The sequence below is a fragment of the Pogona vitticeps genome, chromosome 1 (assembly GCF_051106095.1).
Source record: "Pogona vitticeps strain Pit_001003342236 chromosome 1, PviZW2.1, whole genome shotgun sequence".
In the NCBI taxonomy this organism is placed as follows: domain Eukaryota; kingdom Metazoa; phylum Chordata; class Lepidosauria; order Squamata; family Agamidae; genus Pogona; species Pogona vitticeps.
Window position 1 is genome coordinate 175,264,042 of NC_135783.1, and position 13,872 is coordinate 175,277,913.

General features: G+C 42.5%; 1 protein-coding gene across 2 annotated transcripts in view; it reads right to left on the bottom strand.

The window, feature by feature from the left end:
* The window catches only part of SPAG16 (sperm associated antigen 16), a 655,515-nt gene extending 643,727 nt beyond the window's left edge, over positions 1-11,788 (bottom strand). For both annotated transcript variants that reach the window (XM_078379135.1, XM_072977750.2), the window contains exon 1: positions 10,964-11,788. Coding sequence is in view for 1 of the 2 variants with exons in the window: in XM_072977750.2 (XP_072833851.2) it covers positions 10,964-11,033 (70 nt within the window). In the remaining variant the exon portion in view is untranslated. The remainder of the gene's footprint in view (positions 1-10,963) is intronic.
* Positions 11,789-13,872: the final 2,084 nt, after the last annotated feature.

Here is a 13,872-nt window from a genome sequence, read left to right on the forward strand (position 1 = left end):
AAAGGAGAAACAGAAACAAAGTTTTTAAATACCAGAAACAATGTAATCCTTACTACATGCAATATGGCAGAATGTTTGTAGTCTTTAGAAAATACTGCCAGGTCCTCTGAAATTAGGTCCTGCACTTTTAAAAGACTCTCCACACCCCTATCTCGTACCCAGTCTCCATCAATGAGAAAACTATTTTCACTGACTTTCTAATTCTTTCATCCCATTATTTTTAATGCATTGTGGTTGTTGGCCTTCTTTTAGTTCCTAAAACTACACTTCTCCTAGAGAAGATAATCTGACATATGATCAAAGGCACTCACCTAGGCTTTTATAACACAAACACTGTCAGATACTTGCATTTTAAGCATTTTTTATATTTATCCAAACACGCCATATAATGTAGCAAAAAATTTTTCTAAAGGAACCAAAGGTGAGGAAGGACTGTCAATATCTTAACCACTCTGATTTCATGCGTGTTAATGGTTGTATAAAGAGTTTGTGGGACCACTAAAATACACTTATCTGTTGTTGTTGTTGTTGCTATGTGCCATCAAGTTGCCTCCGATTAATAGCACCCCCTATGAATAAGTGACCTTCAAAATGTCCTGCCCTCCTCAGCTCTTCTAATCTCTTTTCTAAAGAATCTTGCCTTCTCATGATGTGCTCCAATTATGAGTCCCAGTTTCATCAGTTTTGCCTCCAGAAATCAAGCTTGATTTTCTCTAAGACCCATTTGTTCATATTTCTTGAATTCCAGGGCATCCACAAAGCTCTCCTCTAGCGCCATATTTCAAATGAATCATTTTATTCCTTCATTGTCCAGGTTTCACACCCACACCTAGTGATTCAGAATACAATAGGGTGGATAATCTTAGCCTTGATCTCCAGTGACACCGCCTTACATTTGAGGATCTTTTCTAATTCCTTTACTCCTGCCCTTCCAAGTATCATTCTTCTAAGTTCTTAACTCTCCTTCATGGATTGCTGCCTTGTCGTGGCGAAGGGGCTTGAGTAACTCAGAGAAGCTATGGGCTATGCCGTGCAGGGACACCCAAGACGGACAGGACATAGTGGAGAGTTCCGACTAAACGCAATCCACCTGGAGTAGGAAATGGCAAGCCACTCCAGTATCTTTGCCAAGAACGCCCCATGATCAGAAACAAAAGGCTAAAAGATATGACGCTGGAAGATGGGCCCCTCAGGTCGGAAGGCGTCCAACATGCTACTGAGGAAGAGTGGAGGACAAGTACAAGTAGCTCCAGAGCTAATGAAGTGGTTGGGCCAAAGCCGAAAGGACGCTCAGCTGTGGACGTGCCTGGAAGTGAAAGGAAAATCCAATGCTGCAAAGAAAAATACTGCATAGGAACCTGGAATGTAAGATCTATGAACGTTGGGAAGCTGGAGGTGGTCAAACAGGAGATGGCAAGAATAAACATCGACATCCTGGGCATCAGTGAACTAAAATGGACAGGAATGGGCGAATTCAGCTCAGATGATTATCATATCTACTATTGTGGGCAAGAATCCCGTAGAAGGAATGGAGTAGCCCTCATAGTCAACAAAAGAGTGGGAAAAGCTGTAATGGGATACAATCTCAAAAATGATAGAATGATGTCAATACGAATCCAAGGCAGACCATTCAACATCACAATAATCCAAGTTTATGCACCAACCAGCATTGCTGAGGAGACTGAAATTGAACAATTCTATGAAGATTTACAACACCTTCTAGAACTGACACCAAAGAAAGATGTTCTTCTCATTCTAGGGGACTGGAATGCTAAAGTAGGGAGCCAAGAGATAAAAGGAACAACAGGGAAGTTTGGCCTTGGAGTTCAGAACGAAGCAGGACAAAGGCTAATAGAGTTTTGTCAAGAGAATAAGCTGGTCATCACAAACACTCTTTTCCAACAACACAAGAGGCGACTCTATACATGGAAATCACCAGATGGGCAATATCGAAATCAGATTGATTATATTCTCTGCAGCCAAAGATGGAGAAGCTCTATACAGTCAGCAAAAACAAGACCTGGAGCTGACTGCGGTTCTGATCATCAGCTTCTCATAGCAAAATTCAAGCTTAGACTGAAGAGATTAGGAAAAACCACTGGGCCACTCAGGTATAATCTAAACCAAATCCCTTATGAATACACAGTGGAAGTAAAGAACAGATTTAAGGAACTAGATTTGGTGGACAGAGTGCCTGAAGAACTTTGGATAGAGGCTCGTAACATTGTCCAGGAGGCAGCAACGAAAACCATCCCAAAGAAAAGGAAATGCAAGAAAGCAAAGTGGCTGTCCAATGAGGCCTTAGAAATAGCAGAGAGGAGAAGGGAAGCAAAATGCAAGGGAGATAGGGAAAGTTACAGAAACTTGAATGCAGACTTCCAAAGAATAGCAAGGAGAGACAAGAGGGCCTTCTTAAATGAACAATGCAAAGAAATAGAGGAAGATAACAGAAAAGGAAAGACCAGAGATCTGTTCAGGAAAATTGGACATATTAGAGGAACATTTTGCGCAAAGATGAACATGATAAAAGACAAAAATGGAAGGGACCTAACAGAAGCAGAAGATGTCAAGAAGAGGTGGCAAGAATACACGGAGGAATTATATCAGAAAGATTTGGATATCCCAGACAACCTAGACAATGTAGTTGCTGACCTTGAGCCAGACATCCTGGAGAGCGAAGTCAAGTGGGCCTTAGAAAGCCTGGCTAACAACAAGGCCAGTGGAGGTGATGGCATTCCAGTTGAACTATTTAAAATCTTGAAAGATGATGCTGTTAAGGTGCTACATTCAATATGCCAGCAAGTTTGGAAAACTCAACAGTGGCCAGAGGATTGGAAAAGATCAGTCTACATCCCAATCCCAAAGAAAGGCAGTGCCAAAGAATGCTCCAACTACCGTACAATTGCACTCATTTCGCACGCTAGCAAGGTTATGCTCAAAATCCTACAAGGTAGGCTTCAGCAGTATGTGGACCGAGAACTCCCAGAAGTACAAGCTGGATTCCGAAGAGGCAGAGGAACTCGAGACCAAATTGCTAACTTGCGCTGGATTATGGAGAAAGCCAGAGAGTTCCAGAAAAATATCTACTTATGCTTCATTGACTATGCGAAAGCCTTTGACTGTGTGGACCACAGCAAACTATGGCAAGTTCTTAAAGAAATGGGAGTGCCTGACCACTTTATCTGTCTCCTGAGAAACCTATATGTGGGACAGGAAGCAACAGTTAGAACTGGTCATGGAACAACTGAGTGGTTCAAAATTGGGAAAGGAGTACGGCAAGGCTGTATATTGTCCCCCAGCTTGTTTAACTTATATGCAGAATACATCATGTGGAAGGCAGGACTGGAAGAAACCCAAGCCGGAATTAAGATTGCCGGAAGAAATATCAACAACCTCCGATATGCAGATGATACCACTCTGATGGCAGAAAGTGAGGAGGAATTAAAGAACCTTGTAATGAGAGTGAAAGAGGAGAGTGCAAAAAACGGTCTGAAACTCAACATCAAAAAAACTAAGAGAATGGCCACTGGTCCCATCACCTCCTGGGAAATAGAAGGGGAAGATATGGAGGCAGTGTCAAATTTTATCTTCCTGGGCTCCATGATCACTGCAGATGGAGACAGCAGCCCTGAAATTAAAAGGCGCCTTCTTCTTGGGAGGAAAGCGATGACAAATCTTGACAGCATCTTGAAAAGCAGAGACATCACCTTGCCAACAAAAGTCCGAATAGTCAAAGCTATGGTTTTTCCTGTCGTGATGTATGGAAGTGAGAGCTGGACCATAAAGAAAGCAGACCGCCGAAGAATTGATGCCTTTGAATTGTGGTGCTGGAGGAGACTCTTGAGAATCCCCTGGACTGCAAGGAGAACAAACCTATCAGTTCTAAAGGAAATCAACCCTGAATGCTCACTTGAAGGACAGATCCTGAAGCTGAGGCTCCAGTACTTTGGCCATCTCATGAGAAGAAAAGAGTCCTTGGAAAAAACCTTGATGTTAGGAAGGTGTGATGGCAGGAGGAGAAGGGGACGACCGAGGATGAGATGGCTGGACAGTGTCTGCGAAGCAACCAACATGAACCTGACACAACTCCGGGAGGCAGTAGAAGACAGGAGGGCCTGGCGTGCTCTGGTCCATGGGGTCACGAAGAGTCGGACACGACTAAACGACTAAACACAAACACACAAGTTCTTAACTGCTGTTTCCATTTGGATTGATGACTGAACCAAGGTATACAAAATCTCTATTTCAATTTCTTCATTGTCAGCTGCTGCTTTCTGACAGTAATCTTAAAATTATTGAGATTTCCTCCACCAATTGTCACTCCTCCCTCATCTGAATCTAGTCTGGCTTTCCACATGATATGTTCTGCATAAAGATTGAACAGATAAGTGGATAAAATGCACACTTGCCTGACCTCTTTGTCCATAGCCAACCATTCTGTCTCTCCATATTCTGTCCTAGCAATAGCTTATTGGCCATAATACAAGTTACACAACAGGACAATCAAGTGCTGAACCACACCCATTTCTTTCAGAACTATCTATAATGTCTCATGATTCACACAGTCAAAGGCTTTTGAAATTTTTTGGTCCACTCCAGTAAACACATACAGTATTTGCAATATGATGAAAGCAAAGAGTGTGCTTTTTATATATCACTCCATAGAGTTTAAAGCTCTCTCTAGGTGGTTTATAATTTAGTTATGCAGGCTACGTATTGCTTTCCCCCCCCTCGCAACCTCTCTCGTATTTCCCATACAATCTTAGCCCTCTCCTTTCTGATCTTCCTTCCTCATTCATAGGCTTCCTTTTCTCCCTCGTAAGAGGATTTCACTGGAACTATCTATCTCTTCTCTGCCTCCTCTCATGGCACCATGAGCTGTTCCCATTTATTTCCCCATGGATTTTATAGCCAGACCCATTCCTATACTGGGGGAAGGGTGCTCAGTTTCATATCTACCTCACCAGCTTCTACAACTCCCTTCTTTCCCCCATCCTCCTTATATATATTCTCCCCCTACTCCTTCACTCTCACATTTTTGAACAGTTCTGTCACATCCCCCAATAACTTTCCCACCTTCTCTAACTCCTCTTCCTGCTCCTCTCATTTCCCAGCAGAGGTAAGATTTCTTGTCATTTTAGATCTCCCGGGTTTGGAGTCAGCACCTTTTTCCACAAGAAGAGACGGTGCTCAGACAGGGATGTCATCAGACCTGTCCCCCTTCTCACAAAGTTGACTTTAAATTCATCAGAAATGTTGTTCAAATTATACATTGACATAAGGACTCTTTTACTGTTCTTCTTCAGCTTTACTCTGTTTGACATTAAAAGATCCTGATCAGTACCAAAATTTGCTACTGTTTTTGTTTTGGCAGAGAGAAAGCAGTTTCTCCATCACCCACTTCCAATTACATAGTCTACTTTTTTTCTACATTAGTCATCTATTGATGTTCACGTTTACAGTCATCTGTTCAGTTGTTAGTTTTGCAGAACTCTGTCAGTTATTTTTCTGCTTAATATCTGTCCAACATTTGGTTCTGCTCTGTTACCAACTTTTGTATCCTAGTAACCTATTATTATTGTAAGCATGTTTTTTTTAAAATGTGTGATCAATTTCCTTCTGAATGTAGGTACATGGTAGCTGCTTTGCCAATGCATTTATCTAGCTTGAATCTAGGGAGAGAGTGTCAGAGATGGTTGAGCCAAGTCATGAACAACCTCCAATTCTTGGGTGGAGATGGTCATAGAGGGAGGTGAGTCCACACCCTGGCCCATGATTTGTGTTTTCTTCAGGCTGACTAACCTCCAAAGTCTTGGCAGGCCTTGCTAAAACGATTCATGAGTTGTTGGAGGTCTTCAGCAGAGTGGGCAACAATGGGCAATGGTGCCCAGAGTGGGCACCATCATGCTGATGGTGACTTCTTGTTCAACATCAGTGAACAGGAAGTCCCGCATGCATTTCAGCTGGACCTTGGTCTTCACTCTCAATCTAGAGAAATTAAAGAGCTTTCCATTCGATCTAGTCCAGAGATAGACACCTTCTGTTGCAGTTCCAAAGGCATGCCTCAGCATGACAGCAAAAAAGGTCTCAAAAAGGGTTGGTACACAGCCCTGTTTCACTTCGCTTTGGATGTCAAAGGGATCTGATGTTGAGCCATCAAAAACTACAGTGCCCTTCATATCCCCGTGAAAGGACCTGATGATGTTAAGGAGTTGAGGTGGACATTCAATCTTGGGGAATATTTTAAAAAGGCCATCCCTGCTAACCAAATCAAAGGCCTTTGTGAGATCTATGAAGGCCAGAAAGAGTGGCTGTTATACTTCCCTGCATTTCTATTGCAAGTGTCTCAGGGAGAATACCATGTCAGTGGTGGATCTATTAGCTTGAAATCCACACTGTAATTCTGGATAGACTCTGTCTGCAAGCACCGGGCAAGCAGCTTCCCTACAACACTGAGAAGAGAGATGCCATGGTAGTTATTGCAGTCACCCCTGTCTCCTTTGTTCTTGTACAATGTGACAATGTTTGCATCTTTCATGTTCTGGAGGTGAGGGAATCCAAGGCCAATTTTATTTCTGCTAAGGTTGGTTCACTGTCCAACTCTTCCAAGACAGGCAGGCACTCAATGTTATTTAATGCTTCTTCGGTTACTACATTCTCTCTGAAATATAGCTCAGAGTAGTGCTGCACCCAGTGTTCCATCTGCTGTGCTCGGTCCTGGATGATCACACCTGTAGAAGATTTCAAGGCAGCAGATTTCTTCTGTATTGGACCTAAAGCCTGCTTGATACCATCATACATTCCTTTGATATTACCTGTGTCTGCTGCTATCTGTATCTGAAAGCAGAGCGGAAGCCAATAATCATTGGAACATCTCCTGGCAGCCTGTTGGTCTTGGCTACAAGCAGTTTGAAGAGCTTGCAAGTTGTACTAACTAGGACAGGCTTTGTATGCTGCTAGAGCTCTCCTCTTATCCTTGACGGCTGGCATCAACTCCTCCGAATGGGCTCCGACCCAATCGGCCATCTTTTTGGTCTTCTTGCCAAATGCAAACAAGGGGGTATTATACACAGCTTTCTTGAAATGTTCCCATCGTTTAGGTGCACTTGCATCAGCCAGTCCTGGAAGGATTTCCTCAAGTGCTTGGGCAAATTCTTCTACTTTTCTTTGATTGCGAGTCTTGCTGATGTCAATATGTGGTCTTCCTTCCTTTTTCATGTGATACAATCTCTTTGTTCACAATTTTACTCTACTACACACCAGGGAGTGATTAGTATCGCAATCAGCACTCTGGTAACTGCATGTGATCGTAATACTAGGAAGGCTAGAACGTCTAGTGAGGATCAAATCGAGCTGAAGCCAATGCTTAGATATTGAATGTCTCCAGGAAACTCGTTGTTGAAGCTTCGTATTAAAGAACGTGTTGCTGACACAAAGACCATAATAACAGCAAAACTCCAGCAAGCGTTGGCCATTTTCGTTCATCTTTCCAATGCCAAAACAGCCTAGACAAAAGGGCCAAGAATTATGATCAGCACCAACTCTAGCGTTAACATCTCCGAGAATGAGGAGTGCCTCTCTTTCAGGGACTTTTTTGTTAGTAGCTGCCAGATCGTCATAGAATTTGTATTTGACTTCTGTTGTGGACGACAGTGTTGATACATATGCACTAATGAGGGTGACCAGTCCCATAGATTAGTGGAGCTGCAGAGACAGGATTCCTTCATTCCCCACAATAGGTGGAACAATGGATCTCAGCAGAGTATTTCTGACTGCAAAGCCAACACCATATTCCCTGGTCTCATTCAATAGTTTTCCCTGCCAGATGAATGAGACTTTTTTTTTTTGACAGATCCCGAATCTGGCAATCTTGCCTCTTGCAGGGCAATAATGTCCATCTGCAGTCTACTCAGTTCCATTTTGACGACAGCTGTCTTGCACATGTCTATTTCCTGCAGGTGGTCAGAAAAGCTATAGTCAGAAAAGCCAGGGGTCATTCTCCAAACATTCCAGGTGCCCAGCTTTAGGGCAGAAATTTTCTTACAATTGTTGCATGGTGCAGGGTTATCAATCTGCTTGTCGGCTTTCACCCTAAACCCCATACACCCCATGAGATTAACATACCGTGGCGAGGTAGCACCTTACTGGCTGTGGGCTGCCCAGCTTAAGGCGGGTGTTAGCTACCTAGTGAGGTGCAATGACCTCTCCCACCATCAGAAGTAGCCCCTGGCATCATGCTCTGTGCCAATTGAGCAAAGACTTATAACTTGTAACTGCTACTTCCCGTGTTGTTTCAATGTTGTATGCGAAGCTGGAGTGTTCTCTCTGGAGCACGAAGCTTGGGTAAAATAATAGGGAGGATATGCTGTTACCCAAGTAGCAACCCCCCCCTCCACGTCTCTGAAATAGTCCAATAGAAAGGCAAGAGTCAATACAACTGGTTCCAGTGACGTCGCAGGAGTTGCCAGAACGACACGAACTGCCTCCAGGACTCGGGCTCTGGAATTTGCCTCAAGGTTAACTCCTGGAGCCTTTTCCATCAGTGGATATAGCCACAAGGCAGTGGAGGTTTGAAACCAGAGTTTTCCTTCTCCTAGATGAGCTGCCTTTTCCACAGTAGAAGGGAAATGGTGTAAACTCAGGCAAATTGCCACTAAATAGCATGTTCCTGCTTAGAATCTTCATTCCATATTGCCCAGACACCTTGGTGTGCAACCAAAAAATCAAGCTGGAACTTCTTAACTAGAAGCAATTTGCCACTGTGAATTAGGTGATTTCCCTGGCAATGTACTCTTGCAGGGCTTTTTTTTTTTTTTTTTTTTTTTTAGTTTGTAATTATAGCCAGACGGTTCTTTGATTGGAATCTCAATATTATGGGGTTCAATATCGCTTCTGCATTAATCATCTAAGTTATCTTCCCCCCCCCTCTACTACTTGGCCTCATACATATCGGTAGAAATGTTTGCAGTTCTCAAACTGGTTTATGTCTTTCTATATAAATTCTTGTAACAATGTAGGGAAATACAGTAACAACGTGAGAAGTAACAAAATTGATCAGCCATATTTTCCAAGTTTGACTTAAGTTATTCCTTGCACTTTTTCCCTCTCTTCTCATCATAATGTCAGCAATTCATGGAAGTCCTTTTAAATTCTCCAGGGTTGCTTGCAATAGTTCTCTGAGAAATACTGGTTTCTTTAGAATGTAAACTGTAGTTATTATTCTTTGCAATTTTATACAGTCTCTCTCTCTCTCTCTCTCTCTCTCTCTGAGAGTGGAAGTATAAGAGCACAGACAATGATTAGAACTAGAGTCACTGTGGAGAAGGAGACTGTGATTACAAAAATCATACAAGAAGCTTACTTTTGGGGGGAAGTCACATGAAGAAAGCAAGTATTTCTGGTAATGATTCAAAGCATGATTTTAAATTGTGATTTATCTTAAAATGACTGAATTCATAATCACCATGAGCAAGCTTGAACTCAGTTACTTCCAAGTAATCATGGAAAGTACTGGGCTATAAGGCTTCAATCCTATCCCAACTGAACCTGTATTGCACCTTGCTTACTTGACTAATCATGTACAGTACTCTTTCAAGCATACAACTGCAAAATGTTAGTGGTTGCCATGGTGATCTGTGATCTAGCTCATCTTTGAGAAGCAATTTTGTTAAGTCTATGGAAAGAAACAGCGACAGATAGAAAGCACTTTTAAAAAATTACCAGCACAATTGTATTCAGAAGCACATCCCACAGCGTTCAGTAAGGCTTACTTTCAGAAAAGTGGGATTGCCTGGTCAGCAATCTCCTACAGGTAGGATTTTTTAAAGAAAACTATTCGTCCTCACATTATTTTACTATAATACACAGTAGCTCTGTTAGCAAAAGGAATCAGGTTATCTATGGTAAAACAATCACACCAGACAGAAATACCAAAGCATACATTTTATATTAATATTGACCTCATACAGATAAAATTTTAAAAGGGACGGAAGCAAAAAAGTAAGTATAAAGATATTAATCACCATTACAAAATGTAAAGATAATAGTAACAAATGGTATTATTATCCTAACTTTATAAACCTGCAACGGGTAACAGGAAGTTTTGTTTCCTTTACATTTTCTCTGTGTTGTTGTTTTAATGTAAAATCATGATTGTTATGTAATCAACACAACACCAATCTTCTTGATGTGATGCAAAATACACAAAAAGTCAGTCCCTGGCCTGAGTTAGATTTCTTTAATAATATAATTGTGAGCCATTAAGTCAATTCTGATTTATAGAATACTTAAAAGTGTATTCTCCAGGGGCAGGATCTGATGGTTGTTGTAGGTTTTTGGGGCTGTTTGGCCAGGTTCTGAAGAACAGGGCCAAACAGCCCCCCCCCCAAAAAAAACCCTACAACAAACAAAAGTGATTTTGGCCCTTCTCCCTGGAGTCATGGTGGGGACCTCCCAATCTCTGGCTCCGCAGCTAGATATTTAACTACTCCCCACTCATCAAATTATAATTATCCTGCTGTCTTACAGGTTAAAAAAAAAGAATTAAAAAGTAACTTTAAAAGATAGACACGGAAAACTCTCATGCACTCCAACTCAAACGTAAATGTGAGTAAGTTCAGTGGCACATACAGCAAGGCAAATGATAGTTTTGAATACTGTACACAATTAATTATATATGGACAGGAATCTCCAGCTAGAGAGTGGTATACAGTATACACAAAACGGGGGAGAGGTTTTAATGGAGCCGACGGTCTTGTTCAATTGCCGTATGAAACGGCATCAAGATATTTCTGTGTGGGGTTTCTTTTTTTTTTCCCCCTTCCTCCCAAGGCTACTGAGTCGGAGTCCTCCTCCCAACCCAAGAGACTATCGCCCCGACTGTCTCTCTCCGTTACTCCTCAGTGCGAGGGAGGGAGAGAAGCGGGCTAAAACAAACAAACAAAAAACCACCCCCGAAGGATACGGTGCAGGCAGAAGGTGCCCTCCGTGGTGGTGCTGGCGGTCGTCCTCGTCGCCGTCGCGGCCTCTTCCATGGCCACCGCCTCCGCTTCTGCCCCCCTCAGGGTGGCCGCGCTACCCAAGGAGCGCCGGCCCGCTCGTAGCTACGGCGCGTGCCTTGGTTGCCCAGGGTAACCGCCGAGCGAGCTTCCGCGAGACCTCAGGAAGGGCCGGCTGCACGCGGGGCGCCAACCGCCGCTGCCAATGGGGAAAAAAAAAAAAGCAGGAGCTCGTGCTGCCCCCAAGATTCCTGCGCCAGCAGGGAAGGTGAAAAAAAAATGCTCTCTTTCCAGGAGTTTGGTCCAGGGAGTAGACTCGTTAAAAGTGCAGAAGCCAAGTAGGAGTTAAAGTAACGGGTATCTCTCCTCTTGGATGGCAGCCACGCTTCACTTTACAGCCAGCACTGCGGATGCCACGGGAGTGCCACCATGTCCTCAAAAGGAAAGCGGGGGGCATTGCAGACTTGTCCCGGCTGAATTCTAGCTTTTTCTTCCCCACTGTTTTTAACTCCCGGGAAAGCTTCTGCAGATCTGCACATGTGACAGAAATGAACTCCCCGTGCACGGAAACTCCAAACTCAGTTTAGAAAGATGGCAAGCATCATTTTATTTTTATTTTTTCCTGTTTTTTCCCCTTGTGTGCGTTCAGAGGCGCTGTGCGTAACTAGCGATGCATTTTTACAAATCAAGATGCGAAAAAAACGTGCTTGTCTCTGAGGCAGAATTCTTGATCCCAGCGCTGTCTGTCAAAACGGTGGCCAGCAAATACTTGTGACTGAGCAGCTTGACACAGACCCCAGGAAAAGTTTTGCAACATGGGAAACAGTTGGCCTGTGAGCATGTAGAAAAGCATCATGAGATTTCTTAGACCCCGCATGGGCTTCTAAAAAGTAGGTTATACTTATTATTTTATCGTCCACAAAGGGTTAAACTGAATGACTACATCTCTACTGACAAGATACTCAGCACTGGCACTCCACAAGGCTGTGTCCTTAGTCCACTACTGTTCTCCATTTATTCATCGGATTGCACCAATAACCATCCCAGTAATAGGATTATCAAATTTGCAGACGATACTACACTAGTAGGACTTATCTCTGGGGATGATGAGTCTGCGTATCGGGACGAGGTATTACAGCTATCCCGCTGGTGCAAAAAAAACAATCTTTTATTTAACATCCAAAAAACCAAGGAATTCATAGTGGACTATAGGAAAAAAAGAGCAGACATTCAGCCACTGTATATAGATGGAGTTTGTGTGGAACAGGTGGTTGAATGTAAATTTCTTGGGACTATCATAACAAATGACCTGACTTGGAGTGCAAACACCGCTGCGTTAATCAGGAAGGCACAACAACGGTTGTATTTTCTAAGGATTCTTAGAAAGCAACAATTGACTGAGAGTTTGTTAATCACCTTCTATCGGAGTTCGATTGAGAGCATATTATCCTACTGTCTCTGTGTATGGTTCACGAGCTGCACAGTGGCAGAGAAAAAGGCAATTCAAAGGGTGATTAAGACGGCCCAAAACATCATTGGCTGTTCACTCCCCTCTTTGGAAGAATTGTATAAGAACAGATGTAAGAGGAAGATATCTAACATACTGAAAGACTCCTCTCATCCGGGATATCAGTTCTTTAAACTATTACCATCAGGAAGGAGATTCAGGGTATTGAAAGCAAGGACAAGCAGATTCAAGAACAGTTTTTACCCAAGTGCAGTATTGAGTTTAAATGTGGGGCCATAGGTTTTTGGTGGATTTTAATTGCTGAGAGAAAACGGGGTATCTATATTTGGATGGTGAAAGTTGTGTATATTTTAACTTTTTTTGTAGTGTTGTCCAGTTTTACCTTGGGGAAGAGCACCTCATTTCGTTGCACCCACTTGTGAGCGCAATGACAAATAAATTTCTTATGTCTTATGTCTTATCCCTTTTTATAGAGTCACAAACATGGTAGAGGATCAGAATGGTGTCAATATAGTGTATCATGATTTCTGAGAGGCTTTGGAAAGATATTCTTGCCATCAACAATAAGGTAGATTTTTTGCTTGCTGAAAGGGTGAACCCAGAGAGTGTTCACCAATTGTTTCTCATTATCCTGGATATAAATAACGAGTAGGGCACTACAACATTCTGTCCTGTGCCTAGAGTTTTTCAACCTCTTTTCAAATGATTTGGATGAAGGTGTGGAGGAAATTCTCATCAAATCTGCAGATGATTCCAAACTGGGAGGGCTATGTAATGCTTCAGAGAACAGAATCAGGATTCAGGACAACCTAAACAAATTGTGACAAAACAAATACAATGAGTTCAACATGGGAAATGTAAGTTCCAAATTTAGGCAAGAAAAACCAGATGTATTGATACAAGATGGATGACAGCTTTCTCGGCAGTAGTACAGGTAAACACGAGTTGGCAGTGTTTTGCAGCAGGCGGGGGGGGGGGAGATGTAAAACTAGCACCTCCACAGAATTAGAAGGTCCAGATCAAGAGAAGCAATAGAATCATCTGTTCTGCTTTGTTCAGACTTCATATGGATTACCGTGTCTAGTTCTGAACATCACAGTTTAAGAAGGCTGTCAACAAACGAACATGTTTAAAGGAAGAATATCAAGATGATAAGAGACCTTGAAACCAAGCCCTGTGAGGAATATTTGAATAGCTGTCATGGGGAAGCATATTTTCTGCAGCTCCGGGGGATAGAATGTGAAGTAATGAATTCAGATTATGAGAGGAAATTTTACATAAACATTAGGAAGAATGTCTTGAAAGGAACTGCTGTTTAACAATGGACTCTCATCCCCAACAGTCTCTAAACAGACATTAGATGGCTATCTCTCAGGGATTCTTTAATTGTGGATTCCCTGATTTATC